Source organism: Trachypithecus francoisi, unplaced genomic scaffold, assembly GCF_009764315.1.
Source record: "Trachypithecus francoisi isolate TF-2019V2 unplaced genomic scaffold, Tfra_2.0 Lachesis_group6, whole genome shotgun sequence".
Taxonomy (NCBI): Eukaryota; Metazoa; Chordata; class Mammalia; order Primates; family Cercopithecidae; genus Trachypithecus; species Trachypithecus francoisi.
Window position 1 is genome coordinate 41715804 of NW_022681471.1, and position 25314 is coordinate 41741117.

The following is a 25314-nucleotide window of genomic DNA, read 5'->3' on the forward strand; positions in this document are numbered from 1 at the left end:
TTCTATCAGCAGTTAGCGTTTGAGTAAGATATTTGCATCCTCAAGAAGCATAGTTTGGAAGACACTGGTATGTGGGATAAATGCCACATGAACAAATGAGGAAAGTGCTGTTAGGTTTAAAGAGAATGAAAAATAACTTTTAGCTGGGGTAATCTTGTCTTCCCATCAAGATTTCAAAGCCCTTAAAAGCATGAGCACTATTTTATACATTATGTATTGTCACTGATATAAATACAAAAATGCAAAATAGTCTTTGCCAGCTGCACTATTTTATATAGTCTTTGTTGAGTATTACTTGACTTCACTACAAACAACATTGATTTTTAAAAGGTGATCAAAGCTGTGTTAAAAAGGTATAGTGGAAAGATAATTTGAGAAAAGGTTAGTAAAGATATGTGGAAGCTCTTTACTTTCCAGGTTCTAAAAACAGTGACCTGCACCTTACCAACTATGTAGCAGGAAAGGCAGAATTCTGTAAAGGTTATAGTCCTTGGTTCTAAAGCTACAAGATACAGGTTTGAATTATATTTCCGTACCTTAATTAGTCATGTCAACTTGGGCAAGTTACCAAACCTCTCTGTGCCATTGATTCCTCAGTGGTAAAATGGGGCCAATAATGAGACCTACCTTGTAGGGTTGTAAGAATTAGTGAATTCAGATATGTACAACCCTTAGAGCAGATCCTGCCTCATAGGAAATGCCCAACAAATATAACTTGTTTTTATTTTTGTTATCACCATTCTCATTTGGTTCTATATTTTTCTTGCACTTGGTTCCCTGGCTGCTTTTTACACTTATCATCTACCTCCTAGCCTTTGAGCCAAATTAGGGGCAGAAAATTCAGATGGCTCAGCTTTCAAACTTTGTCTAATAATACTCTTTAGAGGCTGAATTTGGGGAAGGTGTAATCTATTGGCTGAAATCACTATTTGGGTTATCTGTGGTTTTCAAGAATAATGGTGAACTCACATATATTGAAGCGATCCATTTCATAGTATCAGTGAAATAATCTATCTTAAAGACTTTTTAGAGAATAGATAGCAACTTGGCTAAAAGTTACATATTAAGAATACCTTCCTCATCACATCAATATATACTGTCCTTTTGGAAACAGATTTTACTGCAAGTCAGAATCTTAAACAGTTTGGAAGAGAGTTTTAGAAATGTGCGAATGCACTTGAAACCCACATTTGTATAGCTTGTTTTATTTTAGTGCTTGAGTAGTCTTTTCAGTGGTCTTTATCTTTTATTATCCCCTTTCTTCTTTATCAAGTAAGAAAAGGGTAGGTTTTTCAACCATGCAGAACATATAGCTGATAGAAAAACTTATTCAGTTTCATATTTTAAATAGGTAAATATTATGTCAATCTCTGATTGAGCTAATCCAAACCAGAAAAATAATTCAGAATCAAACGCATAATATACAGGTTATAGCTTACTCTGCAATGTGGATTTAAATCTACAAAGTAACTTTTAGCTTACCTCCATTCGAGTTTTAGTTGCCCCAGACCCATGTAAGTATGAATATTTATGCTAGCCTAGTAATGCCATTTGAAGGAGCCACCTTGTAGGGTTTGCTTCCACATGTATACTCAGATTCTTTCTGAAATGTTGAAATAAGTTGTATATGTGAAATGCAAATCACTTAAATGTTTGTCGGTGAGACTACACATTTATTGTACAGAAACAGTAACTCTCATCTCACTGAAATGGTAGAGAAAGATGCCTTATTTAGATGTTAGTCTTGGGAAATTCATAATCATCTCTCATCAGTTAAATATGCTGCGATTATTAACATATTTAAAATATTTCTTACCATGTCCTTGAATGTTGTGGAGCAGAAGTTTAATTTGTGTCTATACCAAAAAAAAAGTATTGCTAAGACTTGACTGAAAAACACTCAAATTCTGCCTTAAAAGTATGTTCTGCTTTCTTTCAACTAATAAATATTTTGAGCACCTACTTTTAGCCCACAAATAGAGATTAATATAACAATGTTGACAATGATGATAGTATCATAAAAGGGGAAATAAAAATGGTTACTAAAATGAATATATATTCAATCTTGCTGATAAGAAAAAGAAAGAAATATTGGTTCAATTTTCCCTTACTTACCAAGTTGCCAAAACTTTAAACAGTCCATTGCTGGGCATTCTCACTCACTGCTAATGGGAAAGTAAATTACTGCAGCTTTTCTGGAAGGTAGTCTGGTAATGTAAATAAAAATTTTGAAAGTACTCAAAACATTTGACCCAAGAAATCTACTTCTAAGATTTTGCATTAAGAAAATACCTAATGTTGCAAACAGAACTTTATATATAAGGATCTTTGTCATAATTTATTTAATGGAAACAAATGGAAACAATCCAATATTCCAAGATGGGGGATTGGTTAATAAATTGTGGTTCAGCTGTGTATTGGTTTAGAACTATGTAATTAGTCATGAGGTATGGGGAAACTATTTAATGTCACAGGAATGTTCTGATATGTTAATTTATAATATAGTTTATAAAATGTATATAATGTATGCTGTTAATTTTGTAATAAAACCTTTATACACATAACCCATGGGAAAAAAAAAGATCAGAAAGAACTTCCTGTTTCCAGTCTGATACATAGTGATCTTGGAGGTTGATATTCCTGTTGTCACAAGAAAAAAAAAACTGAATGAACTGAAAATCAACAATAGATGCAGTAAGATGGGAAATAGAAATAAAAGGTATACAGATTGGGAAGGAAAAAACAGCATTACCTTTGTTCATAGATGACATGTTTTTCTGCGTAGAAAATCCCAATGGATCAACAACAATGACAAACACACTCCTGTAACTAAGAAGTGATTATAGCAAGGTTGAAGTATACAAGGTTAATATAAAAGTCAATTGCTGTTCTGTCTACCAGCAATTAACAAGTGGAATTTGAAATAAAAAATACAATATTATTTCTATAAAGACTCCTTAAAATGAAACAGGTGTAAATCCAACAAGATATGTACAATATCTATATGATGAAAGCTATAAAACTCTGATGAAAGAAATAAAAAACTAAGTAGAATGGAGAGATACTCCATGTTTGTGGTTAGGAAGACTCGATATTGCCAAGATGTCAGTTTTTCCCAACTTGATGAATAGATTCAATACAATATCAGTAAAAATGCCAGCAAGTTATTTTGTGGATATCAACAAACAGACTCTAAAGTGTATATGGTAAGGCAAAACCCAGAACAGCCAACACAATATTAAAGAAGAACAAAGTCGTTACACAACTTCAAGACTTACTATTAAGCTATGGTAATCAAAGTTATGACTTATTGGCAAGTAATAGAAAAATAGATCAAGGAATGTAATAGAGAGCCCAGAAATAGACCCAAATAAACATCATCAACTGATCTTTAACAAAGTAATTAAATGGAGAAAAACAGTCTTTTCAATAGGTAGTGCTGGAACAACTGGGCATCCACATCCAAAATATAAATAAATCTGGACATGGATTTCACACCCTTCACCAACATTTACTCAAAATGGAACACAACATGAGTGTCAAATGCAAAACTAAAGAACTCTTAGAAGATAATATAAGAGAAAAATTTAGGTAACCTTGGATTTGGTAATGACTTAACTTTTTTAACTTTTAGTTTAGGTTCGGGGTACATGTGCAGGTTTGTTAATACAGACAAATGTGTCATGGGGGGTTGGTGTACAGACAATTTTGTCCCCCAAATACTAAGCATAGTACTCAGTAGGTATTTTATCTAATCCTCTCTCTCCTCCCGCCTTCATGCTTCAAGTAGGTCCTAGCGTCTGTTGTTACCCTCTTTTTGCCCATTGGTTCTCATTATGTAGCTCTCACTTATAAGTGAGAACATGCAGTATTTGGTTTTGTGTTCCTGCATTAGTTTGCTAAGGATAATGGCCTTCAGCTCCATCCATGTTCTTTCAAAGGACATGACCTCATTCTTTTTATAGCCTCATAGTATTCCATTTGTGTATATGTGCACATTTTATTATCCAGTCTACTGTTGATGGACATTCAGGTTGATTCCATGTCATTGGTATTGTGAATAGTGTTGCAGTGAACATATGCACACATGTGTCTTTATGGTAGAATGATTTATATTCCTTTGGGTGTATACCCAATAATGGGATTGTTTGGTCAAATGGTAGTTCTGTTTTTAGGTCTTTGAGGAATCACCACACCGCTTTCCACAATGGTTGAACTATTTTACATTCTCTCCAGCAGTGTATAACCTTCCCTTTTCTCCATAACCTTGCCAGCATCTGTTATTTTTTGACTTTTTAGTAATAGCCATTCTGATGGATGTGAGATGGTATCTAATGATGAGTTTGATTTGCATTTCTCTAATGATCAGTGATACTGAGCATATTTTCATGTGCTTGTTGACTACGGTGTGTCTTTTGAAAAGTGTCTGTTCGTGTCCTTTGTCTACTTTTTAATGAGGTTATTTATTTTTTACTTATAAGTTTGTTTAAGTTGCTTACAGATTCTTGATATTAGACCTTCATCAGATGCATAGTTCGCAAATATTTTCTCCCATTCTGTAGGCTGTTTACTCTGCGGATGCTTTCTTTTGCTGTGCAGATGCTCTTTAGTTAGATTAGATTCCACTTGTCAATTTTTACTTTTGTTGCAGTTGCTTCTGGCATCTTTGTCATGAAATCTTTGCCAGTTCCTTCTTCTAGAATGGCATTTCCTAGGTTATCTTCCAGGGTTTTTATGGTTCTAGGTTTTACATTTAAGTCTTTAACCCATCTTGAGTTGACTTTTTGTATGTGGTTTAAGGAAGGGGTCTAGTTTCAATCTTCTGCATATGGCAAGCCAGTTATCCTAACACCACGTATTGAATAGGGATTCCTTTCTGCATTGCTTGTTTTTGTTGACTTTGTTGAAGATCAGATGGTTGTAGGTATGTGACATTATGTCTGGGCTCCTTATTCTGTTCCAGGCGATTACTTTTTAGATACAACACCAAAGGTTCTATCCAAGAAAGAAAGAGTTGATAAATTTGACTTCGTGAAAATTAAAAATTTCTGCTCTGCAAATGACACTGTCAAGAAAATAAAAAAACACAGACTAGGAAAAATATTTGCAAGGGACATATCTGATAAAGGACTGTTATCCAAAATATACAAAGAACTCTTAAAACTCAACAATAAGGACACAAACAGCTCTATTTAAAAATGGACCAGAGACCTTAGCAGACAGCTCACCCAAGAATGTATACAGATGACAAATAAGCTTATGAAAAGATGTTCCACATCATATGTCATCAGGGAAATGCAAATTAAAATAAGAGTGAGATACCGCTACACACCTATTATTATAGAATTGCCAAAATCCAGAACACTGACAACACGAAATGCTGGTGAGGATGTGGAGCAACAGGAATTTTCAATCATTGCTGATGAGAATGCAAAATGGTACAGCCACTTTGGATGACTGTTTGGAAGTTTCTTACAAAACTAAACTAAACATACTTTTACCATATGATCCAGCAGTTTCACTCCTTGATATTTACATCCCAAATTTTAAAATGTATGTCTCACAAAAAAACCTGCACATAGATGTTTATAACAGCTTTATTTGTAATTACCAAAACTTGGAAGCAGCCAGTATGTCCTTCAGTAGGTGAATGGATGAATAAACTTTGGTAAATGCAAGCAGTAGAATATTACTCAGCACCGAAAAGAAATGAGCTATCAAGCTGTGAAGAAACATGGAGGAAATGTAAATGCATATTACTAAGTGAAAGAAGTCAATCTGTAAAGGCTACGTACTGTATGATTGCAACTATATGACATTCTGGAATAGGTAAAACTATGGAGACAATGAAAAAATCAGTGGTTGATGGGGTTAGGGAAGAGAGAGGAATGAATAGGCAGAACACAGAATATTTTTAGGGTAGTAAAATTGCTCTCTTTGGTATTATAATAGTGGATACATGTCATTATATATTTGTCCAAACCCATAGAATGTACAATACCAAAGGTGAACCTTAATGTAAATTGTGGACTTTGAGTGATAATGATGTGTCAGTGTAGGTTCGTTAGTGGAAACAGTTGTACCTCTCTGGCAGGGGATATTGATAATTGGGGACATTATGCTTGTGTGGCAGTGGTAACAGGCGGTATATGGGAAATCTCTGTACCTTCCTCCCAATTCTGTGAACATAAGACAGCTCTAAAAAATTAAGTGTTAATTTAACATATAAAAATACATAAATACATTTAAAGTATTTATACAATACTTTCCCACCCTCCACAGTTTATGGCTACATCAAATTTCTCTTCAGCAACTGCAAGCAAAGAAAGAAAGGAGTGAAATATTTAAGTTGTTGAAACCAAAAGGCTACCAATCTGAAATTCTGTATTCAGAGAATTTGTCTTTCAAAAATAAATGATAAATAAAGACTTTCTCAGACAAAAAGTGAGAGAATTTGTCACCAGTAGACCTTCCTTGCAGGAACTATTAACAAAAATTCTTCATAAAGAAGAAAAATGTCGTAGGTCAGAAACTTGGATCTACATAAAGAAAGGAAGAACATTAGCAAAATAATAAGTGAAATAAAATATTTTTCTTTTTCTTAATTGATATAATAAAGAACAGTTTGTTCAAAATAAAAATAGCAGTGGTGTCTTACATGTCTGTAGCTTATGGGAAAGTGGAATGAGTGACAGGTGTAATAAGGAATGGAAGGGAGGAATTGAGAAAATTCTGTTAGAACACACCTGTGCTACACATGCAGTGGTATAGTGTTATCTAAAAGTAAAAGTGGACTTGGATAAATGTAAATGTGTATTGTAAACTCTAGGGCAGCCACTAAAAACTTCCTTAAACAAAGTATAACTGATATAGTAAGAGAAGAGAGAAAATGGAATAATATAAAATGTTCAGTTAAAACCAGAGACGACAGAAAAAGAAAGGAAAACAAAAAAAAGTAATAAAAAAACTAGGGCAATGAATAGAAAGTCATTGCAAATACGGTCAATATTAAACTAGCAAATCAATAGTCACTTTAAATGTGAATGGTTTATATAAACCAATTAAAAGACAGAGACTGTCAGGGGATTTAAAATCCCCAAAATCCAACTATGTGTTGTCTATAAGAACCACTTTATTTTTATAAATATTTCTAATAAATTTTATGGTGTACATTTAAGGTATACAACATGATGTTATGAGATACATATACATAAAAATTGTAACTATAGTGAAACAAATTAGTATATTTATTCATCTTACATAATTATCCATTTTCCCCCACAAGAGCAGTTATAATCATATTAATTGAATAATTTGTCCCTTCAAGTCAAATTCACCCGTTGTGATGGGTCAGATTCCTCAATTGTGACAACCATTGAAGGTGAAATTCAAATTTTATTTTTTTAGTGGTTTTACTTTTGAGAAAATTTTTATTTCACCTCTCCCAATGGATAGAGATTTATTTCAAGATACACTGCATCCTCTTATTGTCAGTACTTCAAACCTACCAGCTATTGACATCTTGAAACAGCAAAATTTGTTATCCATGACTCCTGAAAGTTCCTCATGTCACCAACCCTTATATGACACCAATGTAAAGATGGCTATTTGTGGAAATGTGCTCACCACATTGCCAAGTGTCTTGGGTCTCCTTTTGAAAAGACTGTGTTTTCACAACAGCCAACATATCCCTGAAAATGCAGCTTCATCTTCTATTGGTATGGTCTGTGGAAGTCACAGAGACTGGAATTTCGGTCCATATTATGGTTGATAACCAATTTCTGTTGCAAAGTATGCAAGCATTACTTTGAACTGCATCTGATGAAACTTAGTGGTCTAGGCCATTACTTGCAGATTGCCAAATCCTATTTTAGGAACAATGCTTTCAATTCCCTTTTATTACATGTCTTGGAACAATATCCTGTTAACTAATATGATGGTTCATTTTACTGCATATATGAGAAAAATTTCCTGTTAAACAATGTATTTTGACTTTTGGTTTTAGTATGTTTTAGTACAAATATCCAGGGACAAATTCTTCAGTTGAATACATCCAAGAGGCACGTTGTTCAGTTGATCTGCTATAATCTAATCATTTAACAAAAATTCTGAATACAATACACTATCATTAGCTATGGTTCTCATGCTGCACATTAGATCTTTAGATTTGTTCATCCTGTATATCTGCTACATTGTATTTTTTGACCTGTATCTCCCATTTCCACCCCCCTACACCAATCATAGTCACCACTGTTTTATTCTGTATCTCTGTGAAGTTGACCTTAAAAAAAAAAAGATACCACATAAAAGTGGGATCATGTGATATTTTTCTTTGTGTGTCTGGCTTATTTCACTTAGTGTAATGTATACCAAAGAATATTTTCAGCTATACAAAAGAGATCCTGTTATTGCCATAAGATGAATGACTTGGAGGACATTATGCTAATGAAAGAAACCTAGTTTAAATATAAAGACACAGATGGGTAAAAGTAAAGGGATGGAAAAATATGTACTGTGCTAGCTCTAATCAAGAGAAAGCTGGAGTTGTTATATTAATTTCAGACAAAGAGACTTTAGGACAAGGAAAATTATCCTGGAAAAATGAGGGGCATTACATATTAATAAGGGGGTATATTCTCCAAGAAAACATAACAGTCCTTAATGTGTTTGCACTTAACAAAGCATCAAAATACGTGAGGCAAAAACTGATAGAAATGCAAGGAGAAATACAAGCTATTATAGCTGGAGGCTTCTATACCCCTTTATTAGTAATTTATAGATCCACCAGGCAGAAAATCAGTAAGGACGTAGTTCAATTTAATCATCAGTCAACCAGATTTAACTGACATCTGTAGAATACTCCATCCAACAACATGAAAATATACATTCTTCTCAAGATCACATGGAACAATCACCAAAATAGACCATATTCTGGGTCATAAAGCGTACCTTGTGAAACACAAAATAATAGAAATCATACAATGTATACCTCCACACCATACTGGAATTAAACTAGAAATCAGTAACAGAAACCTGTACAATTCCAAACTATTTAAAGATTAAAAACCACACTTCTAAATAATACATGGGTCAAAGAAGAAGTCTCAAGAGAAATTTTTAAATATTTTAAGCTAAAAGAAAATGGAAATACCACTTATCAAAATTTGCAAACTGCAGCAAATGCAGTGCTTAGAAGGAAATATATAGCAAGGAATTAATATATTAAAAGTGGAAAGATTTAAACAATAATACAGACGGCCACCTTGGGAAGCTAGAAAAAGAAGAGTAAATCAAATCCAAGCTAATCAATAGAAAATAAATTTTAATGGCTGCAAAAATACAGTTAGATAGAATGAATAAGATGTAGTATTTGGTAGCACAATGGGGTGCTTTTATGGATTGTGACATTGGTCATTTCTAAACTTTTTGCCTAAACCAGAATCACAAAGATATTCTTGTGTGTTAGAAGTTTTAAAGAATTAGTTTTTAAAGTCTATAATCCATCTTGAGCTTATTTTTATATATAGTATGTGATGTGGATTAAGGTTCATTTTAGTTTATGTTTTGTATATTACTATCCAAATATTTAGGCAGCATTTGTTGAAAGTACTATCCCTTTTCCATTGAATTCCCTTTACACCTTTGTTGAAAATCAGTAATTGACCACATGTGGATAGTTTTTGACTCTATTTTATTCTGTTGATCCATTTGTCTAACATTTTGCCAACACCACGTTGTCTTGAAAACGTCAATCTGTTGTTGTTGTTGTTTTTGCTTTTGAGACAGAATCTTGCTCTGTTGCCCAGGCTGGAGTGCAGTGGCACAATCTTGGCTCACTGCAACCTCTACCTCTCAGGTTCAAGAGATTCTTGTGCCTCAGCCTCCTGAGTAGCTATGATTACAGGCGTATGCCACCACGCCTGGCTAATTTTTGTATTTTTAGTAGAAACAGGGTTTCACCAGGTTGGCCAGGCTAGTCTCCAACTCCTTGCCTCAAGTGATTTGCCTGCCTCGGCCTCCCAAAGTGCTGGGATTACAGGCATGAGCCACCACACCCAGCCAAAAACTGTAATTTTATATTAAGTCTCCGACATGTTTCTTTTGCAAAATTGTTTTGGCTTTTCTACATTCTTTGCCTTTCCATATACATTTTTCATTAGATTACCAATTTTTATAAAAGATCATGCTGGTAATTGGATTTAGATTGCATGGAATCTATAAATCACATTGGAGACAACTGATATCTTAACAATTTTGTGTCTTGCAATCCATAAGTAAAATGTATCTCTCCATTATTTAGGCCTTCATTGATTTCTTTCATCAATGTTTTTTAGCTTTCTGAGTGAAGATTTTACACATATTTTGTTAGATTTATACTTCAGTATTTTCAAGTTTTTGGGGAAGCTATTGAAAATAGTACACTTTCAATATTCAATTTCTAATTGTACATTATAAAATATATAAATGTGATTTATAAATTCTCTATAGTAACTTTTTAACTGATTCTTATAGATTTTCTATGTAGAAAATTATGTCCATTTGTGAATAGAAAGTTTTATTTTTTTACTTTCCAGTATATAGGCCTTTTATTTGTTCTTCTTACCCAATTTCACTGGCTAATATCTCCAGGAATAGTGAAGCAGACATCCTTGTATAATTCCTGATCTTAGGGGTAAAGCAGTCTCTTGCCATTAAGTGTAATGTTAGCTATAGGTTTTTTGTAGATGCCCTTTATCAGGTTGAGGAAGTACTCATTCTAGTTTGCTGAGACTGTCTGTCATGAATGGATGTAGAATTTTGTCAAGTGATTTTTCTGCATCTGTTGCAGTGATTACACGATTTTCCTTCTTTGGTTTATTGATATGGTGAATTACATTGATTGGATTTTGAATATTGAACTAGTCCTGAATTTCCAAGATAAGCCCCACTTGCTCATAAAGTATTATCTTTTCTGCATATTGTTAGATTTAGTTTGTTAAAATTTTGTTGAGAATTTTTGCATCTATGTTCTTAAGGGATATTGGTCTGTAGTTTCTGTTCTTGTAATATCTTTATCTGGTTTTGGTATCGGTGTAAAGCTTGCGTTAAATATTCAGTTGGGAAGTATTCCCTCCTCTCAGTTTTCTGGAAGGGTTTGGTAGAAGAATGCTTGATATAATTCACCAGTGGAGCCATCTGATTCTAGAATTTTTTTTGTAAGAAAGTTTTCAACTACAATTTAAATTCCTTTAAAATATATAGGACTATTCAGGTTAGCTGTCTTTTTTGTTTTTTGTTTGTTTGTTTGTTTGTTGTGAGACAGAGTCTTACTCTGTCACCCAGGCTGGAGTGCAATGGCGCGATCTCAGCTCACTGCAACCTCTACATCCCGTGTTCAAGCGATTCTCCTGCCTTAGCCTCCTGAGTATGGGATTATAGGCGCCCACCACCATGCCTGGCTAATGTTTGTATTTTTAATAGAGACAGGGTTTTACCACGTTGGCCAGGCTGGTCTTGAACTCCTGACCTCAGGTGATCCACCCACTTCGGTCTCCCAAAGTACTGGGATTACAGGCGTGAGCCACCACACCCAGCCTCAGGTTAGTTATCTCTTTTTGATTGAGTTTTGGTAATGTGTGTCTTTCAAAGAATTAATCCATTTTATGTTGTTTCAAGAATTAATCATTCTATGTTGTTAAACTAACTGGCATATAGTTATTCACAGTGTTCCCTTTTTACCCTTACCCTTTTAATGTGTGTAGTCACTGCAGTGAAGTCCTCTTTTGTGTCTCTAATCTTAGTAATTTTTGTCTTCTCTCTTTTTATCTTTGTTAGTCTTACTAGGGGTTTATCAATTTTATTGATCTTCCTAAAGACCCAGTTTTGATCTCACTGATTTTTTCTTATTGATTTTCTGTCTTCAATTTCATTGATTTCTGCTCTTTATTATTCTCTTCTCTTCTTTTTTTTTTTTTTTTTGGTTATTTTGTCCTACTTTTTCTAGTTTAAGATACCGATTTGAGACTTTTCTCCTTTTCTAATATAGGTATTTAATTATATGAATTTCCTTCTAAGTGCTTTTTTAGCTGAATCCCTAAGTGATGTGCTGTGTTTTCATTTTCATTTAGTACAAAATACTTTCTAATTTCCCTTTTGATTTCTTCTTCAACCCACAGACTATTTATATGCTACCAGCTTCTAAAAAGTGGTTATCTTCCTGTGCTGGGATTATGTATAATGTTCCTTGCTTCTTTCCTATTGTTGTCCTTCTTGTGTGTTTGTGTATGTTTTCCAGTTTTCTACATTGAGCATGTATTAGCTTTCTAATTAGAAAAAAGCCAATGAATATAAAATAACACTCTACATTTTATAGCACTTTATAATTTACAAAGTGCTTCATTTAATCCTCTGACATCCACTTGAGAAACATAATATTTCACAGATGTTGAAAAGGTTGTCAGGGTTTGAGTGACTCACCCAATGAGGTTATCAGGATTTGAGTGACTTACTCAATGTCACACAGATAGAGTAGGTTAGGACTCAAATCTAGATTTTCTGTCTCCCAGTATATTGTTCTGAATAAATTGAAAATAAAGTTTTGAAAAATAATTGGAATTCACCTTGTGGTTATTTGGAAAGATTCATAGAGGTTCTTTGAAGCAATCATTGATATGAGGCATCTATCTCAGTTTAGTTTTATTTAAATCTCTGATTACTAGTGAGGTTAAACATCTTTTAATATTTATTCTCTGGTATTGTTTGGCTATGTCCCCACCCAAATCTCATCTTGAATTGTAACTCCCACAATTACCATGTGTCATGGGAGAAACTCGGTGGGAGGTCAGTTATGGGGGCGGGTCTTTCCTGTACTGTTCTAATGATAGTGAATCAGTCTCACAAGATCTGATGGTTTTTAAAAAGGGAGTTTCCCGGCACACGCTCTCTTCTCTTGAATGCTGCCATGTGAGATGTGCCTGTCACCTTCCGCCATGATTGTGAGACCTCCCCAGCCATGTGGAACTGTAAGTCCAATAAACCTCTTTCTTTTGTAAATTGCCCAGTTGCAGGTATGACTTTATCAGCAGCACGAAAATGGAATAATACATTCTCTGTTCCCATTTCTTGTTTTCTGAATTGCTGTTTCTATACTTAGATTATTTTTCTATTGGATTGGTTGGTCCTAATTGATTTGAATGATTAAAATGTTCCAATACTAATATTTTGTTTACTATTTGTTCAGAATATCTTCTCTTAGTTTCCTGCTTATCTGTTTTTATTATTTCAATTTTGATCTTCAGGAAAATGTGCACTGGAGTGAGGAAAATTCGTGTGTTTGTTATAAGAGGAATTCGTGTGTTTGTTATAAGAGGAGTATTGCTTATTTTGATGAAAAGCGGGAGACAGAAGAGGATGGGATTAGAAGATAAGCCACTTGATTTGGAAATTCAGTTTACTAATCATTTGTCAGTTGCTTACACTTGCATATTGCCTATAATTGCTTATTGCCCACAGTGTACTAGGCCATGTGATGAATAGAGAGTAAAGAATAAATGTTACCTACTTTCAGGGACACTGATGGAGAAATATAACATGTAAAGTAAGGCAGTTAACGTGGTATATGCTCAGGTGAACTGTGGTATAAGATAAGCTGTGGCTCTCAAAATTTCTGTTCCAGCAAAGGGGAGTGAGTGGTTTGAGTTAGTTGGGAGTTGTATTAGTCAGAGTTCTCTAGAGGGACAGAACTAATAGGATATATGTATACATGAAAGGGACTTTATTAAGAACTGACTCACACGATCACAAAGTGAAGTCCCACAATAGGCCGTTTGCAAGCTGAGGAGCAAAGAAGCCATTAGTGGCTCAGTCCAAGCCCCAAAACCTCAAAAGTAGGGAAGCCAACAGTGCAGCCTTCAGTCTGTGACTGAAGGCCCGAGAGCCCCCAGCAAACCACTGGTGTAAGTCCAAGTGTCCAAAAGCCAAAGAACTTGGAGTCTGATGTTCAAGGGCAGGAAGCATCCAGCATGGAGGAAATATGAAGGCCAGAAGACTTAGCAAGTCAACTTCTTCCACCTTCTTCTACCTGCTTTTTCTAGCCATGCTGGCAGCAAATTGGATGGTGCCCATCCAAATTGTGGGTAGGTCTTCCTCTCTCAGTCTACTGACTCAAATGTTAATCTCCTCTGGCCACACCCAAAAACACCCAGAGACACCCAGATACACCCAGATAGGATACACCCAGAGGGATACTTTGCATCCTTCAATCCAATCAAGTTGACACTCATTGTTAACCATCACAGGAATTGTTTATGCAAGAATTCTGTAAGTTGAATGGGAGCAGGGACTTTGTATAAAAATTTTCGCTCATTTCATCTGCAGCACTTAGCATGTTGCCTGACAGTTAGTGCTCAAATATTTGTTTAATGATTGATGTTAACATGTGTAGGCAAAGCCAATTATAGAGACCTAACACAATGCATAGTCTATCGTTCCTATACCACCAACAAACAGCTCTGAGAATGTTCTGATACATCCACATTTCAGACATTAGCTTGCATTTCCAAAGAAAGGGAGCACAACCTTTTCAAGAAAAAGAACACGTGATATGCACCCTTTATCATTGTAACAGAGCAGTAGTTAAAATTTTGTATTGCTGACTATGGCCTTATAGTATAGTTTGAAATCAAGTAGTGTGATGCCTCCAGATTTGTTCTTTGTACTTAGTCTTGCTTTGGCTATATGGGCCCCTTTTTGGTTCCATATGAATTTTAGAATTGTTTTTTCTAATTCTGTGAAGAATGAGTGTGGTATTTTGATGGGGATTGCGTTGAATTTGCTGATTGCTTTTGTCACTATGGTCATTTTCACATTATTAATTCTACCTCTCCATGAGCATGGGGTGTGTTTCCACGTACTTATGTCATCTATGATGTCTTTCAGCAGTGTTTTTCGTTTCCCTTGTAGAGGTCTTTCAACTCCTTTGTTAGATATATTCCTAAGTATTTTATTTTATTTTATTGCATCCTTTGTAAAAGGTGTTGAGTTCTCGATTTGATTCTCCACTTGGTCGCTGTTGGTGTATAGAAGAGCTACTGATTTATGTACATTAATCTTGTATCCAGAAACTTTGCTGAATTCTTTTATCAGTTTTAGGAGCTTTCTGGAAGAGTCCTTAGGGTTTTCAAGGTAAACGATCATATTGTCAGCAAACAGGGACAGTTTGACTTCCTCTTTACCAATTTGGATGCCCTTTATTTCTTTCTCTTGTCTGATTGCTCTGGCTAGGACTTCCATTACTTTGTTGAAGAGGACTGGTGAGATTGGGCATCCTTGTCGTGTTCCGGTTCTAAGAGGGAATGCTTTCAACTTTTCCCCATTCAGTATTATGTTGGCTGTGAGTTTGTCATAGACGGCTTTTATTACATTAAGGTATGTCCTTTGTATGCCGATTTTGCTGAGGGTTTTAATCATAAAGGGATACTGGATTTTGTCAAATGCTTTTTCTGCATCTATTGAGATGATCATGTGATTTTTGTTTTTAATTCTGTTTATGTGGCACACCACATTTATTGACCTACATATGTTAAACCATCCCTGCATCCCTGGTATGAAACCCACTTGATCATGGTGGATTGTCTTTTTGATATGTTGTTGGATTCAGTTAGCTACTATTTTGTTAATGATTTTAGCATCTATGTTCATCAAGGATATTGGTCTGTAGTTTCCTTTTTTGGTTGTGTCCTTTCCTGGTTTTGGTATTAGGGTGATGCTGGCTTCATAGAACAAATTAGGGAGGGTTCCTTCTTGCTCTATCTTGTGGACCAATGTCAAAAGGATTGGTACCAATTCTTCTTTGAATGTCTGGCAGAATTCTGCTGTGAATCCACCTGGTCCTGGACTTTTTTTGTTGGTAATTTTTTAATTACCATTTCAATCTTGATGCTTGTTATTGATCTGTTCAGAGTATCTAATTCTTCCTGATTTAAGCTAGGAGGGTTGTATTTTTCCAGGAATGTATCCATCTCTTCTAGGTTTCCTAATTTATGTGTGTAAAGGTGTTCATAGCAGCCTTGAATGATCTTTTGTATTTCAGTATTTGAAGATACTCCTGTTTCATTTCTCAGTGAGGTTATTTGAATTTTCTCTTTTCTTGGTTAATCTTGCTAATGGTCTATCAATTTTATTTATCTTTTCGAAGAACCAGCTTTTTGTTTCACTTATCTTTTGTATCTTTTTTTGTTTCAATTTCATTTAGCTCTGCTCTGATCTTGGTTATTTCCTTTCTTCTGCTGGGTTTGGGTTTGGTTTGTTCTTGTTTCTCTAGTTCCTTAATGTGTGACCTTAGATTGTCTGTTTGTACTCTTTCAGACTTTTTGATATAGGTGTTTAGGGTTATGCACTTTCCTCTTAGCACCGCCTTAGCCTTATCCCAGAGATTTTGATAAGGTTCTGTCATTATTATCATTCAGTTTGAAGAATTTTTAAATTTCTATCTTGATTTCGTTTTTCACCCAATGCTTATTCTGGAGCAGGTTATTTAATTTCCATATATTTGCGTGGTTTTGAAGGTTCCTTTTGGAGTTGATTTCCAGTTTTATTCCACCGTGGCCTAAGAGAGTGCTTGATACAATTTCGATTTTCTTAAATTTATTGAGGCTTCTTTTATGGCCTATCATATGGTCTGTTTTGCAGAAAGTTCCATGCTCTGTTGAATAGAATGTGTATTCTGTGGTTGTGGATGAAATATTCTGTATATATCTTGTAAGTCCATTTGTTCCAAGGTATAGTTTAAATCCATTGTTTCTTTGTTGACTTTGTGTCTTGATGATCTGTCTAGTGCTGTCAGTGGAATATTGAAGTTCCCCACTATTACTGTGTTGCTGTCTATCTCATTTCTTAGGTCTATTAGTAATTGTTTTATAAATTTGGGATCATGGTACTGGTATAAAAATAGGCATATCGACCAATGGAACAGAATAGAGAACTCAGAAATAAACCCAAATACTTACAGCCAACTGATCTTCAACAAAGCAAACAAAAACATAAACGTGGGGAAAGGACACCGTTTTCAACAAATGGTGCTGGGATAATTGGCGAGCCACGTGTAGGAGAATGAAACTGGATTCTCTTCTCTCACCTTATACAAAAATCAACTCAAGATGAATTAAGGACTTAAACCTAAGACCTGAAACTATAAAAATTCTAGAACATTGGAAAAATCCTTCCAGACATTTATCGGGGGAACACACCCCCAATATTTCAATGTAGGTTCTTTCTATTTTCCATAAGTGTCGGCTGGTTGAGAAATAAAGAGAAAGAGTACAAAGAGAGGAATTTTACAGCTGGGCCACCGGCCAGGGGTGACATCACATATTGGTAGGATGGTGATGCCCACCTGAGCCACAAAAGCAGCAAGTTTTATTAAGGATTTCAAAAGGGGAGGGGGTGCAAGAACAGGGAGTAGGTCACAAGATCACATGCCTCAAAGGGCAAAAAGGAGACCAAAGATCACATGCTTCTGAGGAAACAGGATAAGGGCAAAATCAGAAACTCCTGACAAGGGTCTAACAAAGATCACAAGGCAAAGGGCGAAAGCAGAATTACTGATAAGGGTCTATGTTCAGTGGTGCACGTATTGTCTTGATAAGCATCTTAAACAACAGAAAACAGATTCGAGAGCAGAGAACGGGTCTGACCTCAAATTTACCAGGGCGGGGTTTTTCCCCACCCTAGTAAGCCTGAGGGTACTGCAGGAGACCAGGACGTATTTCAGTCCTTATCTCAACCACATAAGACAGACACCCCCAGAGCGGCCATTTATAGACCTCCCTCCAGGAATGCATTTCTTTTCCAGAGTAATCCTTGCTAGGAAAAGAATTTAGCAATATCTTCCCTACTTGCACATCCATTTATAGGCTCTTTGCAAGAAGAAAAATATGGCTCCTTTTGCCCGACTCCACAGGCAGTCAGACCTTATGATTGTCTTCCCTTGTTCCCTAAAATTGCTGTTATTCTGTTCTTTTTCAAGGTGCACTGATTTCATATTTTTCAAACACACATGTTTTACAATCAATTTGTACAGTTAACACAATTATAGAGGCCCTGAGGTGACATACATCTTCACCTTATGAAGATAACAGGATTAAGAGATTAAAGTAAGACAGGCATAAGAAATTATGAAGATTTTTTGGAGCTGTTAAATGTCCATGAAATCTTCACAATTTATGTTCCTTTGCTGTGGCTCTAGCCAGTCCCTGTGTTCAGGGCCCCTGGCTTCCCGCAACAGATATTGGCTTAGGCAAGGATTTCATGACCAAAACCCCAAAAGCAAATGCAATAAAAACAAAGATAAATAGCTGTAGCCTAATTAAACTAAAGAACTTTTGCACGGCAAAAGGAACAGTCAACAGAGTAAACAAACAACCCACAGAGTGGGAGAAAATCTTCACAATCTGTACATCTGAAAAAGGACTAATATCCAGAATTCACAATGAACAAATCAGTAAGAAAAAAAAAATCCTACCAAAAAGTGGGCTAAGGACATGAATAGACAATTCTCAAAAGAAGAAGATATACAAATGCCCAACAAACATATGAAAAAACGATCAACATCACTAATGATCAGGGAAATGCAAATCAAAACCACAATGCAATACCACCTTACTCCTTCAAGAATGACCATAATCAAAGGCAATACCACCATACTCCTTCAGGAATGACCATAATCACAATGTGATACCACCTTACTCCTTCAAGAATGACCATAATTAAAAAATGAAAAAACAGTAGATGTTGGTGTGGATGCAGGGAATGTAAACTAGTGCATCCACTATGGAAAACAGTGTGGAGATCCCTTAGATAATTAAAAGTAGAACTACCATTTGATCCAGCAATCCCACTGCTGGGTCTCTATGGAAAGGAAAAGAAGTCATTATTCGAAAAAGATACTTGCACTTGCATGTTTATAGCAGCACAATGCACAATTGCAAAATCATGGAACCAACCCAAATGCCCATCAATCAACGAGTGGATAAAGAAATATATATATATCATATATATATATATCTTATATATATATAGAGAGAGAGACAGTATATATATATGTTTCTACTGAATATATATGTATATATATATGATGGAATACTACTCACCCATAAAAAGGAATGAATTAACAACATTTGCAATGACCTGGATGAGATTGGAGACTATTATTCTAAGTGAAGTGACTCAGAAATGGCAAACCAAACATCATATGATCTCACTGATATGTGGGAGCTAAGCTATGAGGATGCAAAGGCATAAGAATGATACAGTGGACTTTGGGCACTTGCGAGGAAGAGTGGGAGGGAGACGAGAGATAAAAGACAACAAATATGGTGCAGTGTGTACTGCTAGGGTGATGGGTGCACCAAGATCTCACACATCACCACTAAAGAACTTACTGATGTAACCAAATACCACCTGTACCCCAATAACTTATGGAAAAATAAAAAAAAATTTAAAAAGATTTTGTACATCGTTGTCAGACAAACCTGGGTTTGAGTCCCATCTCAGCTTCTTACTGGTTATATGACTCTTGATTTTCCTTACCTTTAAAATGAGACTAATAGCAATGTCTACCTTATGGGTCGTTGTGGTGAGGATCCAGAGAGCGAAGTATATATAACACTAATCCCCAATAGGAATTCTAGAAATACTCACTATGCCTCTTCCCTTGATGTGTAATAAAATGGATGGAACTTATGATTGCTTTTGAACTTTGTGACTTGGTTGATGATTCCTAACAGGCATATTCTCCATCTCCTTCACAGATTCAGAGACATATTGCATGTTTCAAGACAAGAAGTACAGAGTGGGTGAGAGATGGCATCCTTACCTGGAACCTTACGGGTTGGTTTACTGCGTGAACTGCATCTGCTCAGAGGTACAATCTCTCATGCCATGTGATTTCCCAGTTTGCTTCTCAGCATGCAGAGAGGCTTTCAGTGCCCAAATGGCCAGGGACTGTGGGTGATACAACCCTGAAAGAAAGTAAAGAAGCAGACTGGTCGCTCTGTCTCATGCCTATAATCCCAGCACTTTGGGAGGCTGAGGCATGTGGATCACTTCAGTCCAGGAGTTCTAGACCAGCATGGGTAATATGGCAAAACCCCTTCTCTACAAAAAGTACAAAAATTAGCTGGGTGGGGTGGCACATGCCTGTTGTCCCAGCTAGTTGGGAGGCTGAGGTGGGAGGATCACTTGAGCTTGGGACTTCTAGGCTGAAGTGAATGGAAATTGCACCACTGCATTCCAGCATGGTTGACAGAGCAAGACCCTATCTCATAACATAAAAGAAGAAAGTAAGAAGAAGATTGCAAGGAAAAATAAACATTTTCTGTCTTCTGTCCTCTCTTGCTTTTTGGCTTGATTTTTATGGTTTCTCTGAGTATTTGCTAGGGACAGATATTTATGATCTCTTAGCCTAATGATATAGGGCATGGTTGCAGAAGGCAGAAGAGCCTGATAGTGGGAGTGGAGGTGAAATTCAGCTCAATAGAATGTTCAGATTGTAAGACAAAGTAGTTTTTGAAAATTATTTTAAGGCTGACCTTTAGGGAGAATATAAGGACAAATTATAAACTGGTTCATTGGGAGAGTGGATTTTATGTTGTCTCAGCCAATAACTGTAATTAAGACTGAGTTTGTGAAACCTTGGCCTGTATCTCTTAAGGATTCGAGTTTCCTTGGCTTAGCCTTGGCTCCTGTCCAGTCATTTAGAAAGGATTTTGCATGGCTTGAGTGCCATCTTTGCAATAGGTAAAGCAGGTTGTTCCATCTTCTTTCCATGGTCTTGACCCAGGAACACAGCTGTGGTCCATCTTTCTGAACAAACTTCTACCATCATATGTTAGGCTAGAGTTTCTTGTTGTCTGCACTATAGATATTTGGTTGGGGGCTGTCCTGTGTGTTGTAGGATGTTAAGCAGTATCCTGGCCTCTACCCATTGGATGACAAGAGCACCATCCCCAATCATAATAACCAAAAATGTCTCCAGACCTGGCCAAGTTGCCTGGGGAGCAGAAATCACCCCTGGTAGAGAAGCGGTGCACTAGGGTATTTTGAAAGGGAGGCCTTGTACTAGACATTGAGAATTCTGAACTTACACAATGGATCTTCAAGACCAGCTTCTTACTTGAGACCTTGTGTAAGGACTGCACCTCTTCCCTCATGCCCAGCTAGAGCAGAAACAATCACTTGCAAGCCTGATTCATTTATCATTTGAACATAATTTTGGGCTATCAGAATTTTGAGCATGTGGAAACATAATTATCAGGTAGCATCAGGCAGTATTAAGAGGCTATGAGGTTCTAGAACAAAGACAGACCAAGTTTCCAACCCTGCCTCTGCCACTTATGAGCCACTGGACAAGTTACCTGACCTCAGTGATATTCGTTCATCTTCCTCTTTCTATAAATGGGATAGTGATATTACCATTTCATAGGGTTCTGGAAAGGATTAAATTTGCAAATCCATGTAAATCATTTAAAACAATGCTTAGTCATGGTAAACATTCAAGAAATGTTAACAGCTGTTATTGTCATCATTGCTGTCCTCATCATTGTGGTTATCATCATCATTATTATTATTAATCTATTACTCTAGAACAGAATTCAGTATATAGCATTAAGGAGGATTCCGTTTAGATCTCAGCTGGGAGGTGTGGTTTCTGATGTGCTTCAGTGATCTCAATTCAAGATTATACCACCTGCCTCTGAGGAGTGTGATACATGAGGAGCTTCTGTGGTGTTGCCAAATGCAACACTCCAAAAAAATTATTCTAGAGAGTACACAAGAAAAGGAAAAGGTTGTGATAAGGCAATTCCAATTTGGATAAAAGAAGCCTGCCTCTTTAAATGGTTAGGGCATGTATTAAATAGATCATTTGGGGATTGATTAACTGCCTGGGATGGCCTGATTTTGTCGGATTCTTGACGCGACACATTGAAGATGGACAGCTAACCATTGGGAGCTGAGGCTTCGCTGTCTGCAAGGCAGTCAAAATGTTAAAATGATTGATCCCAATGCCAACAGCTCAAGCACAAGGCATCTTCTATTTCTATGTCGTCTTCACTACTTTATTCCCCCACGACAGCCTAACAATATAAGTAGCCCTTGCTGCAAATGATTTATGGATGGTAAATGTAAATGAAAAATTTATTTCCAGAGTATGTCTTTGTTCTAGAAATGATTGTGAGCTGTCAGAGCGAGGGATCTTGGAATTGTAGATCAGGCAGGGACGCAGTTGCCCCACCCAGGCATACTACCTAATCAGCTAAATTCCAAACTCTAGCTTGTTCTCAGAAGAATTTTGGCTAAAAAGGAAATGAGAAGAATCACTCGGCCCACTGGGCCAAGGCAGAGTTATATGGAATCCAGGATCCGTCTGCTAGGGATGCCTCCTTGCCCAGGGCTGGGTAGCAGCTCAGGGGACCCATTGCTCATTGTGTCTTTCATGTTATTGGACAGGTGATTATGAAATCAGAGTAGGTTCTTGGAAAAGACATGCAGCTAGAGCTGGGGAATGGTAGAAATGCCATAGAGCCAGGCCAGAAGAAGCCTGTCACAATTAATGGGAAGCTTTGAAAGTTGGAGGAGTGGTGATCTCAGCCTTAGAAAAATATGCCAGTAAACTATCAACCAACCCAGGAGAGGTGCTGGTGATGAGAAAAGGAAAGAAAATGTTGAATGCATTCAGCTTATTGGGAATGCATTATTCACTGCCTGGGTGAGTCCCTGCATGACGGTTTCCCAAACTGGCTTGATCCCAGCATCCTTTGAAAGACGTTTATTTTTTCTCATTGCCTTCTCTTTTTCAGAATGGGAATGTGCTTTGCAGCCGAGTCAGATGTCCAAATGTTCATTGCCTTTCTCCTGTGCATATTCCTCATCTGTGCTGCCCTCGCTGCCCAGGTAAAACAGTTTGTCTCTTTCTTTCCTAGCTGTGGTTCTCCATCTTCCCTCTTCACCCAACTCATCTCATCTCCATAATTCCCCAGAAGGGAAACTTCCAGACAGATAACAATAGGAACCTTTAGGCAGTCCAAACTGGCCTCTAAATACTTTGTATAGCTCAAATGGGGTACATTCTAGGCTCTAATAAGTTATTGGGTACCCAGTAACAGATTTTTATTGGGCTTTTAATCATTTGAAGGTGGGTGTCAATCAGAGATGGAAATTGTGGCCCAGAGATTTTCTGTTGTAAGCAGCCTCTTCCTGCCATGGGCAGCAGGCACCAGGAGAGTTGCAGCATGGCGGCATGTGTCTTATGCAATTAGTGCTGGAATTGCATCCGAGCATAGCTTCTAAATTATGAGGGGGCGTTCATAAATCAAAGGAGCTGACCCAGTGAGGTTTATGACAGTATAAAGCTGCCTGCCTGCTGAATAGTCACCTCCTCCAGACTGCACAGTTATTATGTACACATTGTTAAGAGTAATTCTAAGGGGCAGCAGGCAGAGACTTTTTCACAAGGCTGTTAGGATGTCTACTTTCACGATTTGCAACTAGGGTATTTGTCTGAGGCAGGGGCTCCCTCAATGACACTTTGTTCACGTCTGACTGGGGCCTGATTCCGACCCCAAAAGTGTGTGGAATAATTCAGAGAATGCCTGTGGGCCCAATGGCAGTCCTAGAAAAAGCTACTTGACACTCTTGGGATCTGTCAAGTACAAGTCTTATCATCCTGTAAGTTGATTCTATTTCTCTTTAGCGTGGAAATTCTTGAACTAGGGTTCCTGGGTGGGCTTTTGAGGGTCAAAAAACCCTTTAAAATTGCTTGCAGTTTTTGATGTAACTATGTATATGTGTAAATTCCTTTAGAGAACATCCGCAGCTTTATTGTCAGTCCCAAAGGGATGTTCGCAAAGAACCACTACCCTAGCTAAGGTATAGACGGTGCTTTTTAAGTGGTGAGGAACTTCCAGAACTTATAAGAGAGAAACCAAATGTATCAGGGCAAAAATGTTAGGAATAAGGCTGGGAATGGGGTTCAGTGAAAACCCAGTCAACTGAAATGTTCCAAGAGTGGAAGATTTTTTTTTTTTTTAATGGAGAAGAAACACCCAAACTCTTTTTGTCACCACCTTTATAATACATATTTTCCTGCATCAGTAAATACACCCTAATGAACAAAAGTGATTCATTTCCAGATGGCAGATCATGCCATATCACAGGTTTTTAAATTGTGAGTGTTGGTGCTGATAGTATATGCTTTAAGATGTCAGAGAGTGACTCGGCATATGACCAACCTAAAAGTTGCTGGGGTTTTTTTGGAGTAAGTCCCTAAGTGAGGCTTACTGTTTCTGTATGTGTTTATTTGCTTCTTCTTCCTAAACTGGATTGCAAAAATGTGGTATGGGCAGCAGGGAGTGGGGGTGGGGGTGCTCTGGTAAATGGGAACAATGTTTCTGATAAAGTTGCCACTCTGGAGAGCTTTTTTTTTTTTTTTTTTTTTGTTAACCTGCCAGGTAGCCTGTCGGATAGCCTTATAAAAATTTTTTATTCCCCAGAAGTCTCCAAAAGTGGTCTAATGTCATAGGAACTTATCTAAACTTCTGTGTAAAGATTGTTCTTCCCTGGGAAGAAGGTTGAGGCATGACCCAGACCCAGAGCATACGGCAAAAGAACATAGAATAGAATATGGCTGCACCTACCCCAGATGCCTAACAGGACGCAAGTATTGAGAAAAAGGGAGAGTATAAGCTAGCAGTTATTTTGAGAGAAAAATAAAGTGTTAAAAGAACTGAGCTCAAAAATTCCAGAGGTGAGAACATTGAAAGAAATAAACACCATTATCGTTAAGACTTAAAAAGCTCATTTTATGGTATGGAGGATAGAAATAAACTATTCCTTTTCTTTTCCTTCTTGCTCTTGCAGCTCACTTCTCCCTAAGTTCATTTTTCTTCTTGTTAACTATAACCTTTAACAGCTCTTTCTGTGGGTAGTAGTCCTAAAATTCCCTAGTCCTTATATACCAAAAAAATGTATTTACTTTGCAATCATTCTTGAATGATAATTTGGCTGGGTATGAAATTATATGTGCATGTTCATCTCCCCTCAGCACTTTGAAGATACTACTAAATGGTTTGTTGGCTTTTTTGTTTGCTTGTTTATTTGTTTGTGGTTAAGAATTCTATTTGTAGTTCTTTTGTGGGTTCTTCTGTTTTTTGTTTTTTTTTCCTTCTAGCTTTTAAAACTTTCTTCTTTTCATTGATGCACACAATGAGATGTGTAAGTTTGATTATTCTCTTCAGCCTGCTCAGCAGATAATTTTTTAAGCCAAAGGAGTCAAATTTC

General features: G+C 36.6%; 1 protein-coding gene across 6 annotated transcripts in view; it reads left to right on the plus strand.

Annotated features, from left to right (window-relative positions):
* The window catches only part of CHRDL1 (chordin like 1), a 112863-nt gene that overhangs the window by 13155 nt on the left and 74394 nt on the right, over positions 1-25314 (plus strand). For all 6 annotated transcript variants that reach the window (XM_033201458.1, XM_033201460.1, XM_033201461.1 and 3 more), the window contains exons 3-4: positions 19788-19900; positions 22836-22929. In XM_033201458.1, the coding sequence (XP_033057349.1) occupies positions 19788-19900; positions 22836-22929 (207 nt within the window). The remainder of the gene's footprint in view (positions 1-19787; positions 19901-22835; positions 22930-25314) is intronic.